The 21,299-nt window shown below is 46.1% G+C and overlaps 1 protein-coding gene across 2 annotated transcripts in view; it reads left to right on the top strand.

The window, feature by feature from the left end:
• Window positions 1–21,299, top strand: part of DNAAF9 (dynein axonemal assembly factor 9) — a 2,133,167-nt gene that overhangs the window by 1,236,032 nt on the left and 875,836 nt on the right. For both annotated transcript variants that reach the window (XM_069632250.1, XM_069632251.1), the window contains one exon: window positions 15,324–15,415. In XM_069632250.1, coding sequence (XP_069488351.1) covers window positions 15,324–15,415 — 92 coding nt within the window. The remainder of the gene's footprint in view (window positions 1–15,323; window positions 15,416–21,299) is intronic.

The following is a 21,299-nucleotide window of genomic DNA, read 5'->3' as shown; positions in this document are numbered from 1 at the left end:
AGACAGGAATTTTTTAGATCCATGTCTTCTATATATGAAGAACATTCCTCTGAAGAGGATGTCACTCCGGCTAGATTCAGATTTGGAGCCAGGGAAGTTCCTGAAGGACTAGTGGACCCACAGTCTAAAATAACAGACCTTTATGACTGTCTCCAAAATGCAAGTGGCTTAGACACTTCACCTGAAGTGGATTTTGAAAGACGAGACCATACAGATAATGCTGATCCCAGTTATAGAAATCTTATGGGAAGGGTCATTGATTTCATGGGTTGGAAAGCGGCTTCCCCGGATTTTGACCAGACTGACATCCTTAGTGAGGGTCCTTTAAAAGATCCTGTTCTCCCATTCCACAAGGCCTTACAAAAAAGAGTAATGGCAAATTGGAATACTCCAGATTCAATTGCAGCAGTAAATAAGAAACTGGTACCAAAATATAGACCAGCCTTGTCAGATCCAGACTATTTATCCAAACATCCATGTCTTGAAAGTCTAGTGGTGCAAGCTGCAACCTCCACTAGGCAATCGGCTTACCCATCAATACCACCAGACAGGGACGATAAAAACAGTTGATGCTTGGGCCCGGAAAGCTTTTACTTCGGGCAGCATGGCCCAGAAATCAACTAATGTCACTTGCACATTAGCAAGATTTACATATGGGACTGCATGTCATCAGTGGCTGAACGCATCCCGTAAGGTGAAGAAAGGGATGTTTTCCTGGCTATGGTGAAGGATGGTAAAGAGGCTATGGAGGAGTGCCTTCAGTCAGTATTGGACGCTGCGGATAGTATAAGCAGGTCCATGACATCCAGCACAGTCTTGCGCAGATTCGCATGGCTAAGGAAATCTGGCTTTGCACCTGATGTGCAGTTGAGATTACTTAATATGCCTTTTGACGGCTTGAGGTTGTTTGGCAGCAAGGCGGACGAGAGCTTGGAGAAGCTACAGACCTCGAAAGCGGCAGCGCCATCACTCAGCGCCGCTATAAGACAACCTCAGCAACACTCTTACGCAGGCTCATCTTCCTGGAAGTGTCGTCCTTTTCGCTTCAATTCCTCTTTTGGAAAAGGGAGCGGGCAAGCCGGTCAGAGAGGCCAGCAGACAAAACCCTTTCGTGGTGGGAAAGGGAGAGGTGCTACATCAGCCACAGCAGGGGCTACTACCTCCTCAGCCACTGCTGCAGCCGCTGCAAATCCCCTTTGAGGTCTTAACCCACAAAACCCTGGTGGGAGGCAGAATCACTCGGTATCTGGACGAATGGCGGGGCATTACGTCAGATGCCTGGGCACTAGAGATAGTGACCCATGGTTACTCTCTTCCTTTTCATCAAAGACCTCAATCATCCACCGGGAGCCAACTCTGTAAAAACTCCAGACCTGCTTCTTGTGCAGGAGATTTTAACCCTGCTAGAGAAAGGTGCAATAGAACATGTACCTGTAGCGCAGAGGAACAAGGCTTGGTACTCCCCTTATTTTCTCATCTCCAAAAAGGACGGAGGATTGAGACCCATCTTGGACTGAAGAAGCTTGAACAAGTTCCTCAGGAAGGATAAGTTCAAGATGGTGACCCTTTCTCAGGTCCTTCAGGATCTTCAGCTTCAGGACCGGCTGGTTTCATTGGACGTTCAGGATGCTTACTTTCATGTGCCAATCCATCTCAAGCACAGAAAGTACCTGAGTTTCGCAATTGGTGGTTATCATTATCAGTTTCTGGGTCTACCTTTTGGGCTAACCTCCGCCCAAGGGATTTCACCAAACTGATGGCGTTGGTGGCAGCGAGTATCAGAAGAAGGGGGATTCACGTCTACCATTATCTGGACGATTGGCTAATCGGGGCGAGTTCATCCGAACGAGCCCAGGAACATCTGGCCTTGGCCTGCCACTTCCTTCACAGTCTGGGCTTCTCCCTCAATTACAAGAAGTCACAAATGATTCCAAGCCAAAAAACTCCAATTCATCGGAGCGATCCTGGACACTTCCTCAGGGAACGCCTCGCCTTCCGAGGAGAGAGATCACCACATTCTGCAGATGGTAATGAAGTTTCAAAATGCCCAACATCTACCGGCATTCGACTTTCTAAGGTTGCTAAGCCTCATGGCATCTTCCATTTTTCTGGTGCCAGAGGCCAGATTGAGAATGAGATCCCTTTAGTGGGCCCTTAGGACTCAATGGTCCCAGTTTCAGGGGAGATGTCAGATCTTCTACCAGTTCCGACCAAAGTGGCTCAAGATCTCCTATGGTGGGCTTGCAAGAAGAATATCCTTAATGGGGAACCTTTATGGCAACAATGGCCGGAGATAACGGTAGTGACGGACGCCTCGATCACGGGGTGGGGAGCCCACACCAACGATCTGACAATCCGCTGTCGTTGGTCTCCATCCGAGTCCAAACTACACATCAACCTTTTAGAGCTGAGAGCAATCAGACTAGCGCTGAAGGCTTTTCTGCCCTCTGTAGATGGAAAGGATGTCCTGATAATGACGGACAACACAGTGGCCATGTACTACCTCAACAAAAGAGGAGGCGTAGGATCACTTCCACTGTGCAGAGAGGCAATGCAGCTCTGGTTCTGGGCAATGCAAGAAGGAATCTCTCTATCAGAAGTTCACCTCGCCAGATAGCTAAACATAGCGGCAGACGCTCTGAGCAGGCAGAGCACAGTATCCCACGAATAGGAGCTAGCTCGGGAAGTCCTTCAAGAGATCTTCGCCCTTTGGGGAACTCCTCAAGTGGATCTATTCGCGACCAGTGCAAACCAGAAGTGCCAACTGTATTGCTCAAGGGAATTTCCCCCAAGAGGAGCTCTAGGGGACGTGTTCGTAGTGGACTGGGTGTTTCCACTTCTTTACGCGTTTCCTCCAGTCCCTGTGACACCTCACGTAATCAGGAGGTTAAAGTTCAGGAAAACCATGATCCTAATTGCACCTGATTGGGCCAGGAGGACGTGGTACCCAGACCTTCTGGACATGTCCATCTGCCCTCCAATACGTCTTCCACAAAGAGAGGATCTTCTCTCGCAAGAGGAAGGTCTGGTTCTCCATTCAGAGGTCAAGACACTCAGCCTTCACGCATGGTTTCTGAGAGACTGAAATATAAGGATTGGGACTCCCGGATGACGTAATGAAGATTTTGCTTTCGGCCAGAAGGCCAGCAGCAAAATCCCTGTATCAGTGTTGTTGGAACAAGTTTAGTAACTGGTGCAGGGATAACAATGTAGATCCATTTCTTTGTAATACTCCAACAGTACTTTCTTTTCTCTTACATTTAGCCAATTTGGGACTCCAAGTGGGAATGATAAAAGGTTACTTGGCAGCGCCATCTATCTTTAAGCGCTCCTCGGAAGAGGTGTCCAATTTTAAAATGCCTTTAGTCATTCAATTCTTGAAAGGGTTGACAAATGTATACCCTCCAACACCTTTTCAGGTGCCCATCTGGGATTTAAATCTAGTCTTAAAATGTCTTGTGTGCTCCTTTCGAGCCTTTACTTTCTTGTCCATTAAGGTTGCTCACTCTTAAAACAATTCTGTTAGTGGCTATAACATCAGCCCACAGGTTAAGTGAGTTGCAGGCACTGTCTTGTAAGCCTCCTCAAACTATTTTCCATAGGGACAAGATTATTTTAAAAGTCAAGCCATCATTCTTGCCTAAAATAGTGTCTGATTTTCAACTGTCACAAAAGATTCTTACCTTCCTTTTATCCTCCACCGCATGCTAGTAAGGAAGAGGAAAGATTACATCGACTGGACCCAAAAAGGGCTCTCAGTTTCTATATTTCCAGATTGGCAAATCTCTGACAATGGGACCAACTATTCATTGGATATATTGGGCACAAATTCGGCCTTGCAGTATCCAAAGAAACTCTATCCAGATGGATTATTCTAGCAATCTCTGAGTGTTATAAATTGGTGGGAAAAGAGCCTCTGGATGGATTAAAGGCTCATTCAACCAGAGGCATGACAACTTCCACAGCCCTTCAGAGGGATGTCCCGGTGCAGGATATTTGTGCTGCGGCCACCTGGTCGTCAATGCACACCTTTTGTAAAGCATTACTGCTTGGACTCTACTTTTTACCAAGGAGGACTATTTGCAAAAGCTGTCCTTCATTCAGTCCATAATTAAAATTTCTAGTACTCCCACCTCCAAAATTACCACTGCTATGGGAGTCCATCATAAAATGAGGAATACGTGGGAGGACACAATCCATTCGAAAAACAAGTAATTTACCAACTCTAACGTTCTTTCGATTGGATGTTCCTCCCATCCTACCCCTCCGTACAGTTTACGCCAGTTGCACTGTGACTTCCTTAAGAGCCTGAAGACTTGAAGCCTGATCAGCTGATGCGACCATGAACACTGTAAAAACAGAACTGAGGTAACGGGCGCTGCTCGAGCCCTTTATACAACTGATGACCTCGACGGCGGTCCTCGAGGGACTTCGACTCCGCGGTCTCGAGCACTGCGCCCCCCTGGTGAACATTTTTTCCAGAGCAGCTGAAGCTGGACTACGATTATCATAAGATGAGGAATACGTAGGAGGAACATCCAATCGAAAGAATGTTACAGTGGTAAGTAACTTGTTCTTCTATCCAGCTGTGATAGTTGTGAAGAAACCGAAACCCGTCCGAACGGAGGCCTGGCTACCAACTTCTGCTGCTATACTGGAGGAGCCCTGTCGTGCTGAAGATCTTAAGCAGTCCTGTGAAGATAGCTACGACCCTGGTAGTGGAGGGAACATCCATTCTTGATGTCTGCTCAGTACCCTGCAAAGAACCACCGTTGGAAGTGTCCCGGGACCGTCCTGTGGCTGACCAGCTCCGAGTTTGGGCTACCGTGCTAACGACATCTCCATTCTGAGTTTCGACCTGGAGCTTCGGGGATCCTCAGCTGGCCCTACAAGACTCAACTCCGCAATATTCCGGCGTCCTAGCAACAAGGGGACCTGTGATAGGAGGTAAAGTCTGACCGCTGCAGTTGAGTCCATTTGCGTCGCTATGCTGCAGTGACCACTGTCCGAAATCGCTTACCTGACCCAAGTCCAGTCCTGAGAGGGGTCCTGCATCGAATTTGTTAGGCAGAATCCTGTGCAGTGCCCTTAGGGACCACTACACACAATTAAGACTATAGGTGGCAATACAAGTTTTACCTTTGGTACAAGCCCGTACTACTAAGTTATAGTGGTAGCAGTAGCAGAGCAGCCAGGCTTATCTCAAGAGTATATGAGCAGTAGCAGAGATTACACAAAGGGACCACAATTACTGTGACTCAAGCAAACACTGACTCAAGGTTTCAGGTAAAAAATATAAGTACATTTATTTTTAAACCATCAGTTATAAACACAACACTTCTATTAAACTTTAAACCAAAACCACACGTTAAATATACTACAACTAACCAATTCACTTTGTACAGTATGTCTCTTGGTAGGTACCCTGTGTTTGAATGAACCGGTGTTATGAACAAAACATGATACCCCGGATACGGTTGCGATCACTTTTTGACAGTTCGGTCTACTCAGTAAACGCGTATCCGTGACATGAAATGCTACCGGGGCAAAAACACACTTAGCACCTGAGGAGGCAAAAATCACAGGCAATATTTAGGTTAGGCAGACAGTATCGAGAAACACTCAGAAACAGGAGTCCAAAGTCAAAGGATCAGAGCCAGGTTTAAGTGACACTGGAGACCTGTGCCGGAAGATCACACCGTTGGGTAGTTCACAATTCAGCGTAGCCCAAAAGTACTTGAATATTGTCAATGTTCGGAAGCAAAAATTATAAGAAGGAGGGAAGACGAGGACGAGCCTTGAGGATGAAGAAAAGGGATTCACCCAGTTTCCTCGAGTAGGACACAGTACCTTATTCCCACGATGCAGCTGGTGCCCTGGCAGTTGTTCCTGTTGGTTTCCCGCAGACCCACGATTCCTGGAGCTTCCTTTTGAAGGAGGACGTCTGAGGACGTCTGAAGGGGGTCTGCACCACACAGGGATGAAGCCGGCAGTAGCGACAACAAAAAAAGGTGTGCTCCTTAAAAACAGGAGAGGCTCAGCAGGTGGCTATCTGGACCACTACCGCAGTGTGCAGCGATTTCGACCACGGCGGAGATCTCTGGCTGAAGAAGATGAGCTGTTTATCCCCACCAGGCTCAAGGGAAGAAGACTCCGGACTGGATCTCCTCTTAGTCGTCGAAGGGTAGATAGCTCAGGACTGCAGCAGGGCTTTACCGGGACGGGGTAGTTGCAGCAGCCGTCGTTCTCTCCGCTTCTCTTCGGTTCCTTGTAGTTCCAGAGGCGACTCTGACTTCTAGCCCAAGACACCTGCCTTTTATGCGAAAAACCCCCATTCACACAGCCTGGCTGTCAATCATGCAGCAGGGGGTTGCCAAGCCGGGACAATCACATCAGCCAATCATGGCAAAGTGCGACTTGAGTTTCCTAGGATACCCTGTGCAGGGGGCGATACACCCCTCCCTCACATTCAGCCCACCTAGACATCCAGGCGCCATGAGGAGAAGCCCGCCAAAAAAGACAGTGAACAAAGAAGGCAAACCTAGTTTGCCGTGCAAAGTAAAACACAAGAAGGACTTTAACAAAAAGAAATGGCGAATAAACCCAACCGGAGCCAAAAGAAAGACTATTTGGTCAAGCGGGTTTGTGTTCGAGGCTAATATAATAGCCAAGAACAGTACCACGTTTATCTAATATCATCTCAGTAGAAAAGTTAGGGTAGATACCACTGCCACCAGCCAAGTCTAAATGTTAAAAGAGCGAAACAATGCTCAGGGAGGTACAGACAGAAAAGGGGTACAAATTAGCCCCTTCCAGTACTCCATGTAAGATGGGGTGTACTGAGTCTGTGGTAAAAATGACTATGTAAAGTAAATGGCAACTTTACCTTTCTCTGGGGGACAGTAGTCGGCCCCAGCGAAATGGAGTCAGAGGCAAGTCTTAAAGACAACCCTGGGTTACTACATTGAGGGTGCGGTGTAACCCATACAAGAACAGGGGCACCTGGAGTGGTGTGCTCCAGTGCCCAAGATCACACAATGAGTAAAAACACATAGGCCAAAACACATGTAAGAGTGGAAAAAGATGTACACTCTTACCAGGTGGAAAAAAATAAACTCCAGAAATCCAGCAAAGCTGCTTGGGGACTCACTAGGTGAAGAAAATTAGCCCTAGAAGGAGAGTTCTCCCTAACAGAATTCTGTTGCATTCTTCATTCAAGGGTCCTTGCAACAGTGAAAGACACCAAGAGGAGATCAGCTAGAACCTGCAACCCCTGCAATTCGAGGACAGCAACTATCGGCGGGAAAAGCAACCGTAGACCCTCTTCCTTTGTCCTGCCAAGTCTGGGGACGAATCGGAGTACGGGCGTAAGTTACAGTGATTCTTACTTACCCCTAAAGTAGTCAATGGCCTTTATAATGCACATTATTCTAACAATATTGGCTTTGCCTTTGCTTGTTTGTGCAAGACTTCTGAAATTTTGGGCTGGTTCTGTTAGCTAGTCTAACTTGTACTCTGACAATTAGAACCCTTAACTGGATCCCAGAGACCCTACCTGCATGTTTTCCTGCCTCAAAGAAACTGTGGATCTTTATCTGAACTATTGGGCAAAAGGCCCCAAACAACTTAGGGCTGGACAAATAATAATTGTATTTGTATACATCCTGTCTAAGTGTAATCTGTGATTCCCATTGTGTGAACTCATTGTGGACACTTTACAAGCTCACCACCTCTGACTAACTTAGCCTAGAACGCCTATCACTGCTATCTGAACTGGTTTGGTTACAGCTCCCCAGAGTTGTCCCGGTCACAATATAGGTTGGCCTTCTATACATCTGTCCACCAGGCCAAAGTATAGAAAATTAGTCCTAACAGGGGGCAGTTGTCTGGAGGAGCGTAGAAGAAAATGAAGCAACAGAAACCCATGTGGAGAGTAATACGAGGACAAGGACAGAAGAGCCAAAGTGTGTCCCGAGTGTCTGGGAAGGCAGCAATCCATAAATTATACTACTTTTGTGGACTTTAGATCAGGGACCACTTAGTTCCCACAGGGGGTTGAAAGAAAGAAAGCGTTTGTCTTTAGACCATCACAGTCCAATTTCGAGATAGTGATTACCTCTAGATTCAAGCCCTGGGGTTGAGGGTTCCATGTGTTAATATCACCGCAAAAATATCGCAATACAAAAATATCGCCATATTTTTGCAGCGATGTTGAGGCATGGACCCTGAGAAGGGACACCCCCGCATCACCTGCATTATTTTTAAATGTGCGGGGGACATCCCTGCAAACCCTGCTCCCTCAAATTATACCTCCCAAAAATATTGCCTATGGCGTTACAGACGACCATATATACAGTGATATTTGGTGGGGATAATATGTAGGGATACCGGGGTTGAGTGATCTCTGGGCTAGGGATGGAATGCCCTGCACTAGAATAGAGAGAGACGGCTATTATCAAGCCCATTTACGATTCTTAACCTGAAAGCCCTTGAACGATCATTGAGAGTTGGTGTGTTCTTGACGCCATCTGTGACACCTTACATTTTTGTTCTCTACGACTGCTTGCCCTTAAGGTGATTTTCCTTGTGGTCATCGCTTATGCAAGGTGAGTGAGTCCCCAATATTTCTTTTAAACCTCTGTACTTGTTTTTTCCAAGGAGGAAGGGACTTCAAAAATAGATCTGTCCTTCCTGCTCAATAATGAATTTCCGCTCTCTGAAGATGCATCTTCCCATGTTTTTCCCATGTTTTTCCCCTGTCTCATCCCTCTATCTGAGGAACGATTTAATCTGCTAAACCATGTAAGGGCTTTCAGCTATTATGTGTCTCAGAGAAAGGACATCCGGAAAGCTGATCAACTGTTTGTGAGTTATTCTCTGGGAGGAATGAACAAGGCAGGGGCGGTACTAATCTGACCCTGTCCAGACAGATTGCGCTCTGCATTTTTTTATGTGATCTACCTGGGAAGGGTGTAACTGGTGGTCTCTGGACCCATTCCACTAGAGACCAGTTAGCCCCCTGTGCCCTCTAGAGGTCAGTCTCGTGTCTGCACAATCAGTTAAGTGGCTATCGGGGCTTTGCTGCACATGTCTGCCTGCTTGTATTCCCTGTCTGGTCAGGACGCTCTATTTGGTCAAGCATTATGGCAGTTTTCTGATGTAGGTGGCTGTTTCCAATAGACTCCTTCCTCCCACTGATTCCTCATCTATGATATCCCTATCCCAGGGCACCTGTTCTCCGGGAAATGTGTCCACCGCCAGGGGGCACAGTGCGTCTCTGTCCGGCACCTCTACGCACCCATGCTGGCAATGACACCCGGGCCAGTATATATAGCAACGCTGTGCCCCGTGATCGCAGTTCCTTTTTTCAGCACTCTATTCGCTGATCAAACACCGGTTGTTGAGCGTACTTAGTTACTTCATTTTGAAGTACGCCATGCCTACTCCGTCTAAGGCCTCAGGCTTCAAGCCGTGTGTGGACCACGGCCGGTAAATGTCGGATTTGGATCTGCACCGGATTTGTTTGTATTGTTTGGGCGAGGACCAATGCACACAGGATTTTTAAAGTTAAAGGATATTTGTACCACGCACTATCACCACCGGAGGGGTCCCCTGGCGCTCTGGTGGCTCTTGAATGGGTAGGGGGCTGAGTTAGTGGGAGTAAGCAGGAAAAGTGCAAGAGAGCAGTGATGTGCTGTTGGCAGCCTCAACAGGGTTAACACCGTTCGCTGGGCTTGGGGTGTTTTCCGGTCGGTAGACGTTCTGTGTTGTGCGGGTCTATGTGAGGTTTGTTTTGTTGTTGCGGTGTAGTGCAGTTTGTGCGGTTTGTTGTGGTATAGGGTTGTGGTTGTGTCTGGTTAGAGTTCGAGAGGTGTAGGCGGAGGGGTGAAATTGTTAGTGGACTGGTTAATGGCATCGTTGTCTATAAGTGATGTGCTGAATTTCCACGTTTTTTCTAGGTGTGTCGTGCGAACATCACTGCATGTCAATCTAGCTCCGGCACCAGCCGATATTCATCACTTCCATAAATGACGCTCTCCAATATTCACAACTGTGCCCAAATTCGGCCCCTGCCCACCATTGGAACCTGTCTATGTGTGGGACTTGCTGGTATTCGTGATTCCATCCTAATCTGGCCTTCCCGATGTAGTCTGGACGTGTCTTCGCTCAACAACCGCTATTCTTTCCAGATGTGGCTATGGTCGGCAATCATAATCCTACCCAGTTGCTCACGCAGGCCAACCCTGTCAACCAAGCAAGGTACATGCCAACACTCGTAGCTACGTCTAAGTCCGGCATCTGCCATCATTCACAACACTGTCCGGGCTCTGCGAATGCTAGCTTCCATAGCTCTGTCCAAAAGTGGCAAGTGGGTCATGCCAGTCCATACTCCTGAAGGCCCTCCAGCAGAGGGCTGTGAAGATCTTTACCTTCATCCACAAGAAGAAGGGTGAAGCTCAGCGGTCGTGGTTGAGGTCACATGGCGCGGGACGACGCTCTTAGGAGCAGGCGGTTCCGAGCATGGAAAAGGACAAAAGGAAACAGCACCGGAAGAACCCTGCTCTCCGAGTGAGTCCTCGCACCAGACATAGTCTTCTTCAAAGAAGAGGAGCCACCGCTTCAGAAGGGTCCATGTGTCCGGCACAGATGTCTTTTCCTAACCAGTCCTCCACGCTGGTGCAATGGGAGAGCTTCCACAAAAAGATGTTGGACATCTTTGCCAATACACCGGCGGCTCTGGCCCCAGCGCCTCTGGCACAGGCGACGGCACTGTCAGCTTTGGCACCGCCGGCTCACACTGGGTCTCGTGCGACCAGCATGGTACCCTCTGGGAACCACTCTTGCATGCCTAAGGGCTTGGGCCTGGATCAGACAGAGACTGAGGTCTTGGTGCAGACAGATGCTTCCTTTGGAAGTGGCAGCACTGGCCTCGTCTTGGTCGTTGGTGCAGACCAGCACCGCGGACACTCTGGCTTGGCGGGAATACACCCCACTCCCTAGGGACATCTTCCTGTTAAGGGTGTGTGACATCTGTGATGAGGAAGGTGACTAGATCACTTTAGCGGTTGAACCTATGGGTTTTAGGGAGATGAGGAATTTCCCAGACGAATTCTACGGGTCCAGTGAGGACATGCTGTGCCTGGCAGAGGACGAATCCAATAGGTTTTTTGGTTATATGGGAATTTAAGTATATACTAAGTTAACACTTCGTATTTCAATGGCTGGTCTGGTTTCTGTTCTTATTCAGACACCGTCCACAAAGTTGCACAAACAATAGGCGATAAGTCCTCCCCCTCGCTGCATGAAAGGAGGCGAATCGATCTGCATTGGAAGGAGGAAAGAGTGAAGTCAGTAGGAACCTCCTCCTGGGAGGTGTGTCCAGAGATTGAAGCCTGCAACCGGCATGTGGCTCTGAGCCATGGTGGAGCCTGTGGGACACTCAGCAAACCGGCTGAAACACCGAACTCAGGAATTTGGCACAGGAAGCGTGGTAGAGGCAGCCAGACCCAACCGGCTGTGGCATGATAGGAAACCGCTGCCAACACCCTGCTGGAAACCAGCAGGAAAGGAGCGACCGCTCCAGTCGCCGCAGAGGAAGCCTGCTGAAGGAGACCACCTCCCCAAGATGCCTGACCTGAGGAGCACTGCCTGAAAGCACAACATACGTGGTCGCTCAGGAAATTCGGTGAGCGTAAAGGCCAAGACAGGACCCCAAATTGGGGGGACAACAAAACTACCCAAAACCCCAAGAAGGAGTAAGAGTGATCTAACCCAGAGCTGGCAGTTAGAGAGACAAAATCCAACACCGGGGGGCAAGCGGGGGTGAGCCCCAGGTGACCCCAGACCCCAGGGAGGGGAGTGAATCAATTAACCCCTTGGTGGGGTGAGAACAAACAGACTCCAAGACTGGGTGAGAAGAGGCTGACCCCAAGATGGGGTAAGAGTGAGCAAGCCCTGAGGTAGGCTGAAGAGAGGCAGTACCCACGACTGGGTGAGAATCCCAAGACCCCCAGGGAGGGGCAGCCAAGTAGAAGCAATAGCGTGGAGAGAATACCATGAGAATCCGTGGCAGAGAACTCCAGGATAATACCAGGTCTGGATTTATAATCCCAAAGCTTTCCCAAGGGTGGCAGATGCCAGGATTGAGATCGTGCCTGGTGAGGCAGAGAGCGAGAGAAAGGAACTAGCTTGATTACTTGAACTGTGCAATTTGGCCAGGGACCTCTTTTCGAGACAGTAACATAATGGTTGCGTCAGAAACCAATCATAATTTGCCCATTGGGCAACAGGGCCCCTCTAATCATATACTAGTTAGGTTACTGGACGGCAGATGGAGATTATTGTAGGACACCCTGCTGAGAGCACCCTTTAGACTTTTATTTTCTCAAAGACAGGTCCCAGAAAATTGGGGACAGATGGGTTGTGGAAAGACGTTGACCAATATGCCACCTTGCCAGTCACCTGAACGATAGCTGCTGGAACTCAACGTGTTTAGATTCTTATGGTAAAACAAAAATATATGTGAAATGAACTACATTTTGTTTTAAGCTTCTCCCAGCTCTTGGTTATTCTACAATCGACTCTCCCTCTGCTGGATAGATTTGCACCAACGCTGCACGTGGTGTGGCGGCCTGGCCTGGAAAGTGTGCATTTGCAAATATGGTGATTATCCATTCAGCAAGAAAATATTTTGAAATAATAACCAGAAAGTAGGTAAAAATGTATTTGTGATCTCTAGAGTCGGTCCATGGACTTCTTCCTGATTGTGTGTCTGCGGATGCCTGTGGACCAATCAGAGGGGTGCATAATGTTAAACGTGCTGATTGGGCAATTGAGAAATGTGAGGTGCGTCAGAAGATTTGAAAGGGATACCATGTTGGATTTGCGAACTACACCCGTAGTCTGAAAATGGCGTGGTGAGAAAATATTAAAAATCACAAAATATGACTTGTATTAGAAACTATCAGATGTGCCCGTGCTTCGCACAGTAATTCCTACTTCAATCCTAGTTTGAAGTTGATTTAATGAACTAGACCAATGTTGTTTTGTAGACAATATTTCTAGTCTTTTTTATAGGAGCTAGTGTGAACAAATTGTCTTTGTTTCCAAGTCTGAAGTAAGCCCCATTAAGCTGACCATGAGAAAAGCATGAATCCCGTAAATCGGGTCCAGCTCATTTGAGTTGGAGCGTTGAGATTGCGCAGCAACATTATTGATATCCCGATCTACAGCCGAGGCAGCATCGATCTTAACATAAGTGCTGTACGTGTAGGGCTGAAGCGTGTATGCTTCGTACTGTTGAGTTGGCATACATTCATCAACTTTTGTGGGAAATTAAGTTTCTGTAATTATCATGAGAGATTTGCCACGATGTGATGGAAAACGTAATTTCGGAAACTATTGAAAAGCCATGCACTGTTTCCTGTCATCCGCATAACTACAAAAGCACTGTATTCTGTCACCCACGTGACTTAAAAAGTTAGTGCCGCAAATGTCAGCTAGAATGCTGATAGTGTGGAAAGTTTAGAAACAATGAACTGATGAAGTTTTCACGAACTGCTGAACTTTGGGAATAATTACTGTCTAACTATGGCACAAAGAGTCATACGGCAGGAGTAAGAATTGCAGACCGCTTAAAAAATAAGAAAAGGGTATACTTTATACCTTTTACTTTGTCTACACCATAGAATCTACCCACATGCCAGATTTCAGGTTTGTAGCATGTTGGGAAGTATTACACGTGTGCCTAAATAAAGATATATAGTTGTGTTAATTTGTGTTCCCCATCGTAAGAGCAATGTTGTGCTATTTGATGCATCTATGGCAAATTTTCCAAATGATAACCGGACACTGAAACTTTTTGGATTGTTTGGTACGGTTTTGTCAAGGGGTTGCAAAGTTATGAAGGGGGAGGGTTCCCTACATTTTCAAAATTCTGATTTACTCAATTTCATTTGTGGTGTCACCTGATGTCCTGTCCCCAAGTTATGGTTGCATAGCTTAACATAAATGGCAAATTTCTTTAGTTGTTAGATTGTGCACTGCAACCATAACTTCCCTTTAACAATGTTTTTTCTTTGAATTTCAAAAGTTTTTATTTGAGCAACTTATTAATAACGTCTCTTTAAAAAGCTTTTTCACTGAATGTATTTATACACACACTTATTTCTAGTAACATAATTTATAGCTATCACTGTGTGCAAACTATTGTGTGTTTTTTCAGTTTTCGTAATTTGTTGTAATGGAATTCATATGGGAAGGGTGGGATTCAGGCTTTTTTCGTGCCTTTTTGTTCTTTAAAGGATGTATACACAAATCAATGGAGATATATTAAGGAAAACTAATTGAGATTTAAAACGATTCTCACTACCCAAAAAAAAGTTAAGGACATCAAAGTCCTCGATAGGTACTAGGATCTCACTATGTGAGGGTAAAAGTAGCAAAAATGAAATTCCTCCTGGAGAGGTGGTAAGGTACACGGCACCAGACACAAAATTGGGATTGACTGTGGGACCCTACTCCCCTAGATCCAACAATATTTTGTCAAGTGTTTCCTCAAAGTAAGATCTGCTTTTCGGACTTTACGAGGCAAGCTGCAAACTATCTCAACATTGCTACATCTGTATTGCATGAATCCAGTTGTGATAAACAGCAAGCCTGAGAATTGAGACCCTCTGAGAAATTAACCTTCATTGTGGCAGCAGCAAAGAAGAGTATCCTGTATTTGCCTGCAGTGCCGGCAGGATAGCTCAGGGTTAACGTGTTTGTCTTTGAAGCAAGACAGCGTAGAGGAGCCTAGGTTTTAATCCTGTTCAAACGCTTAGAGACTGGTCTCAGGTATTAAGAGCATTATAAAAGATGACTTAATTACCTGCTCCACCAGACAGTGAGAGCAAAATAGTGGACTCCCCTAAAAAGGTTTGCATCACTTGTTTAACACTTCTTCTGAACGTGTGAATCGATCATTATGGAATACAATCGAAAAATGTGCAGTTTACTTTGAAGCTATCAGAAATAAGATATTTTGTAGGTGGCCAAGCATGGTTGCATGGTGTCAAGCCTGAGGCTATTTCTGAAGATAAAGAATTTGTGTGAAGGTCATATAAATGAAAAATATCTGCGAAAAGGTAAGGTAACATTTAGTTATCTATCATTGAAAAGCTTTTGGTAGTTGATGATCTGTTGACAATGATACTGTGTGTTACATTCATAATTAGCCCTGTTGTAGATCAAAGAAAAGGTTAACATTGAAAAACATGAAAAATGAATCCAAAAGAACCGTTTAACGTAATGTTTAAATTTCATTTGTGACTTTTGTTCAGGTGCTAAACCAATGGCAGCAAAAGACTGAGCATTCTGCAGTATCCTTACAGGTGATACACAAAGATCAGCTAACCATGGATCAGAGACTTATGTAAGTTTTTATGAACGTTGTGTAAAATTGCAGAACTTCTTTTGAGCAAATGATTCAGTTGATATCGGTACCATTGTTGCACTTATTTTATTTCTTTTAATGTGAAAAAACATTCTCCAGCCAAATGTCTTACTTCCTCTAATGGATACATTCCTGCCACAGATTTCACATTCCTTTGAAAAACCTCCTCCCGAGCATTATGGACAGAAATATTTTCCATTAGGTCCCAGGTGGCAGTGTTTGTCTCCGGGATCAGTGGTGTCACAGCTTCTGGACACCCTTTTGCACTCAAGTGCTTTCTTCCATGTAAATACCTGGTGTTGTCGACTTAGTTTCCCACAGTTTATTTTTACCACTGTCGGATCCAAAATGCTTTCAGGAGCAAATGCATCTTAAATTGGAACTTGAGAGCTGCAAGGAGTGTTGTCACTTATGGTGGGGGTGTGTGTGTCTCTCTCTCTCTCTCTCTCTCTCTCTCTCTCTCTCTCTCTCTCTTTCTCTCTCTCTCTCTCTCTCTCTCTCTCTCTCTCTCTCTCTCTCAGGATCATGACAATCAGGAATGTGGGTCATGTTGCTCTATGTACTCAAAGGGAGCGTGTGATTAAGCTAAATATCAATTCTGGATTGGTCAGTGCTTGAGACACCAGCTCTGGAACGCTCTTCTCAAACTTACTAAAGGGTAGAGGAGAAAAGGTAGCTCCATCACCAGTTCAGATCTAGTCTACATTGAGGAAGCTTTTCCTGAAGTCCCATGACTCAGTTAATCATATTGTGCAGGCAGGTTTTGAGGCCAGACTCATTTTCCTTACATCCTCAGTCATGCCTGTGGTCGCCGCTACTCCTGCAGAGAATGGTACTGGCCACTCTTAATCTCTCACTCGCACTGCCATGGGCTTGGAGGTGAGGGTGATTCCAGAGAGCCAGCAAAATTGTTGTCTTCTGCCATGAGGCTGCAGTATAGATCCTAACTGGCACCACCTAAGTCTGGGCCGCAGAAGTCTGCTACTTCAGGGCCAAAGTACTCTATCCCTGTGGAGCAGTTTTTGCATGCGCTTAGTGTTGAAGAGATATGAAGAATCCCTATACACAGCCCATGGCAGACACACCTCCTTTCTAGTGTGTGTGTGTTTGTGTGTGTGTATTCACTGAATAAGTTGACCAGATTTATCACAACAAAACCCTTGAAATTCAGTGCATTTTGGGAATTCATGACCGGCTTAACGCTCCCTTTGATGTCCCCCATAATGTTATGTCCCACACAATGCCATTTTGTATGCCATTGTGAATCTCTTCTGTTATAATATGTTATATTATATATGGGCTCTTGGGCTTATCAACAGAAATGTCACAGCCATGCCCACTCTATATTTTACAACACTACCAGGCCACTAGCCATGGCCTTTGGCCAGGGGGACATGTCCACTATACATGTCTATCAGACCCACTAGCCAGTGCCTTTGGCTCTGCCGACTGTATATTTTACAACACTAGCCATACCTTCGGCTAGACATGTCTTTTGGACCCACTAGCCAGTATCACACCCACAAGCTGGGGCCTTTGTCCGTGCCCACTAAATATTTGAAACACTACCAGGCCATTATAATCGTATCTATAATAACCATTTACTACAGATTGCTATGGCTATCTATCCGATACCTGCAGTTATCAAGAAAACCTGGGGGAATAAAAATGCTTCTCTGCCCTCCCAAGCACCCACCAAGTGCACCCTCACCTGTGCCTGCTCACCTCATGGCCATACCATCTCCCCAGGCCTCTCTTGTTCCTCCCCTAACAGTTGTTAGGCAGAAACCTGTGCAGTTCCCTCTGGGACCACTGCAAAAGATTTAAGACTACAGGTGTTTGGCAGTAAACCCACTTGGTAGCAGTCTGTACCACACAGATTCACTTGGTAGCTGTGGCTGAGCAGTCAGACTTCCCTCAAGAAGAGTTAGGCAGTATACAGAGTATTCACAATAGGTCAAAAGAACACAGTAGAACAAGTAAACACTGACCAGAGCTTGGTGAAAAAGAGATATCATTATTTATTTAAAACCACATCTAGTAAAACACACAGGCACTAATGTTAAGCAGTTCAAAAACACGGTCACTAAAAGATATACACTCCCTTAAAAGAATATTAGACAATTCTTAAGTAAAGCCCCACTTATTTTCAGACAGCGGTGAGCGCTTAACGCAGATGGCACTCTAATAATTCGTTTTTAAAAGGGAGAGAAAAGCAGAGTATAATTTGAAACAGATCCCAACACTTTCACAAGAAAACAACAAGAGAGGAGGGCAAAGTAAAACCGTGAAGTTAGGGTTCAGAAGGCCGGATCCACTTTAAGAGGATCAGAACGAAATGTGTCCAAGGTAACACGGTTGAAGTGCACAAAAGTCTTGAATAGGTTCAGAAAGAGTTGGACCAAAGAAAGGGACCAGTTAGATGGTCAAGGCGGCCAGCCCAGTCCAGAAGGTTAAGGGAATATTATTACCTTGTCGCAATCTTTAGAAAGGGAGGCCTGGCGGACACGGTGCCTTAAAGTGGTGAGAATACTCCAGCGGGGGCAGTTGTTCCTGGCAGAGGATGCAAGTCGGTGCTTCGTCCGGGGGAAGAGAGGATCTCATCGGGGAGGAAGACAGGAGTCCGTTGCACTGCCAGGGAAGAAACCAGCCGTGGAGTTCTCAGGTAAAAGAAGCGGTCCTTTTATTCGCGGTCCAGTGGTAAGTGGCTATCCGGTTGCCGGGGTGCTTGGCACGGGCAATTCGACCACAAGACGTCCTGGGATGCGAGAAAAAGAAGGTAAACTGGTTCTGCCCACCAGTCAGGGGAAGAAGCCTCTCCAGCCGGGAGATCTTCTCTGTCGTCGGGACGTGGTGAGTCGGACCCGCAGGGCTCCACCGATGGTGTCGTCGTGGTAGGTCGGCTCAGCTTCTCCCTCGTCGGATTCTCAGGTCCTGTGGCGACTTCTGAAGTTCCAGTCCCCAAAGCCCTGCTTTTATGCAGCACACCCCCATTCACTCAGCCTAGCTGTCAATCAAACATGCTAAGTGGGGGAGCCGGCCGGCTCACCGCTTGGGCCAATCACACAAGAGTGCGACTTGAGTTACCAAGGTAACTCAGTCCAGGGTGGCTAAACCCCCTCCCACACTCCCTGTGGTACCCAGACAGAGTGGCACCACTTTTGGAGGCTTCTGTGGAGAAGCCCGCCAAAAAGTGGAACAAAGGGCTCGACTTGGGTTGGGGTCACAGAAGAGAACACAAACGCCATTTTAGAATCGAGTCCTGGCAAAAAATACTAACCGGCGAATTAATATTAAATAAATAAACCGGCGGTATGTTCGAGGCTATGAGAATTAAATAATTAAAATTGGTAGCCTCGAACAATGGGAAAATCCCATAGGGATATATTCGCGGTCGAATATAAAAAGTAGTATCCACTGCCAGCAGCCAAAACTCGATCAGGGGGGACAGAGACGTGCCCCCTCGACTAACAGACCCCGGGGCAATCGAATTGCCCTGACCAGTACATCCACAATATGATGGTTTGTACCGGTTTTTGTTAATAATTTGGGACTAGTAAAGCCAATGGTGACTTTACATGCCCTGGGAGACAGTAGTCAGTCCCAGGGTATGGAGTCTATGGTGGGGTGTCACTGCACGGAGGGTGCTGTGTAACACACATAGTAAAAACACATGAGACCCTATGGAGTAAAGGACCCCATAGCCCATAAAACACATTAACAGTCAAAGGAACACCATTAATCATGTCCAAGAGTGGGAGAAAGAGTCTCACTCTTGTCAGGAGAAAAAAACAAACTCCAGAAATCCAGCAAAGCTGCTGGGTGACTCACTAGGTTAGGATAGGAAATTCAGCCTAAAGAGAGAATTCTCCCTAACAGTAATTTCTGTTTTCATTCCCGATGTCTGGTAGCCGCGGTTATCCAATCAAATAAATGAGGCTACCAGAAAAAAATGTGTGCTTCGTGTACTAAACTTCGTCCTTAGCCCCCCTCCAACTCTTAAATTTCACATGGTGTCCTTTAGCCTCATGGTACATCATGGATTTTTTTTTATTACCTGAAAATAGTTTTTTACTGCCTTTTCGGGTAGCCACAGGTATACTCAGTTATCTCTCGCATCAAACAAAAAAGAAAATGGTGGCTTTTCAATCCTGAAAGGCTTGTTTGCTGCAATGCATCATGACAGATAAACCTATAATTTTGTGGGAAGAGGATAACGCCTTCTCCATCAAATATTTTAAAAACTACTGGACACAATAACGCCAGACCCTTTCCAGAAATAGTCAACGCTTCTGCCTAAGTTGTTTTGTACCTGGTCCAATTCTTCCAGCGGTTTTCACTGGGCTCTCGAGAAAAAATTGACCTTTTTTGTCTTTGGAAACATTAGTGGGAACTTGGCTGAAACTCCATTTGTTTTGTTTTCTTAATAACTTTTCTTTTTTTTTTACTGATCTTTCCCAAAATTCTCCTGTGTGGTGGGAGGAGTGGAAAGGGAGATGGGGGCGAGAGGTTAATTCATTGTACAAGTCAAAAGTTTTTAAAATAAAGAATTCTAGCTGTGTTTATGCCCAGATCTGGGAAGGTATCAGGCTGTAAGCTGTGGAAGGGTTGTGTGGCCAAGATATCGGTGTAGGATGTAGAGCTCCCCTTGCCATCTCAGGCAGGCATCAACTCGAAGTGCAATGGCTGAAATTTGCTCGGATTGGCCTTTGGCCAAGAGAAAGCGGCTCTAAGCGCTGATTTTCTTCAGCCAGTGGCGCCCATCAGCAAACCTCTGCTGCTGTCTCCAATCCTTCAACGCTGAATTTCTCTGAGATGTTGGCTTCTTTGGCACCATCTGGCAGTAGTTTATTCCGGGTTTCAAGTATCGTTTCATGTCCTGAAATGAAAGGATTTTTAAATGAGCAAAGGTGATTCAATACCATTTAGACTGGAACAGTCCCCTGTAATCCTGGTCGGTTTCTCAGAGGAATTATGTGAGGAGGATACTGCTCTTACCAGGTTGGATACAGCTCTGAGGGATGCCAGTGTATTGGACATTTGGCCAGACCTGGAATGTATACAGTCAGACCCCTGTATCCACCCCAAACACGCTGCCTAAAGGACAGAGGTTTAGGCAGGTGTTGGAATCCTTGTGGCTGGTGGCCCCATCTGAAACCATGTTACAACATAAACTGTCAGATATCTTGGTTGAGGTGCCAGTGAATAAAATTATTTAGCTGTTCAATCCAGTCATTTTAGGCCCTGTAAGATTGCTTCGGCAGCCGCTCAGCTCTACCTTAGGGGTGGACAAAAGACCTTGTCAAGTAGTACAGGCTGGCACAATCTGTTCTTTTCCGTCTACCCATTTTGAAAGTCTGAAAGCCTGGTGATCCGAGCTGAAGATGACTACCCTCCTCTTTCTATCACCAGATAAAGATAAAAGCTAGATGCAGCATGCACATATTTCTTTTGCTTTAGGTAGCCTGCCGCTGCCGAAAGTGAACTTTACTTATACTTTGGCTAAGTACTCAGAGTTAAGGCAGTTTATGTACAAATCCCTGTTGAGGCCTGTACAACCTGTCAAAGATGACTCAAAAAAATAGTCTCACAGATAGTTCAAGGGTTATCTTTTGATCTTTCAGGACCCGAGGCCCACCTCTCACTCTCAATCTCACTCTCTCTCTCTCTCATCTAGAAAGCACAATCCTCCCTAGCCCAGGCATTCCTTCTCCCCAGGTCAGTATACACAGAATATTGACCCTACTGCCAGATACTAAATGTGAAGACCCAACAGCAAAATGCCTTTTGTCTAACCTCCCTCTGGGACTTCCTAAGCAAACCCCACACTGTCCAGTGGTTAATTATCTGCAAAGGGATATTG

The sequence above is a fragment of the Ambystoma mexicanum genome, chromosome 6q, assembly GCF_040938575.1.
Source record: "Ambystoma mexicanum isolate Mex_15411 chromosome 6q, UKY_AmexF1_1, whole genome shotgun sequence".
NCBI lineage: Eukaryota > Metazoa > Chordata > Amphibia > Caudata > Ambystomatidae > Ambystoma > Ambystoma mexicanum.
This window is presented reverse-complemented; position numbering and strand designations above follow the sequence as displayed.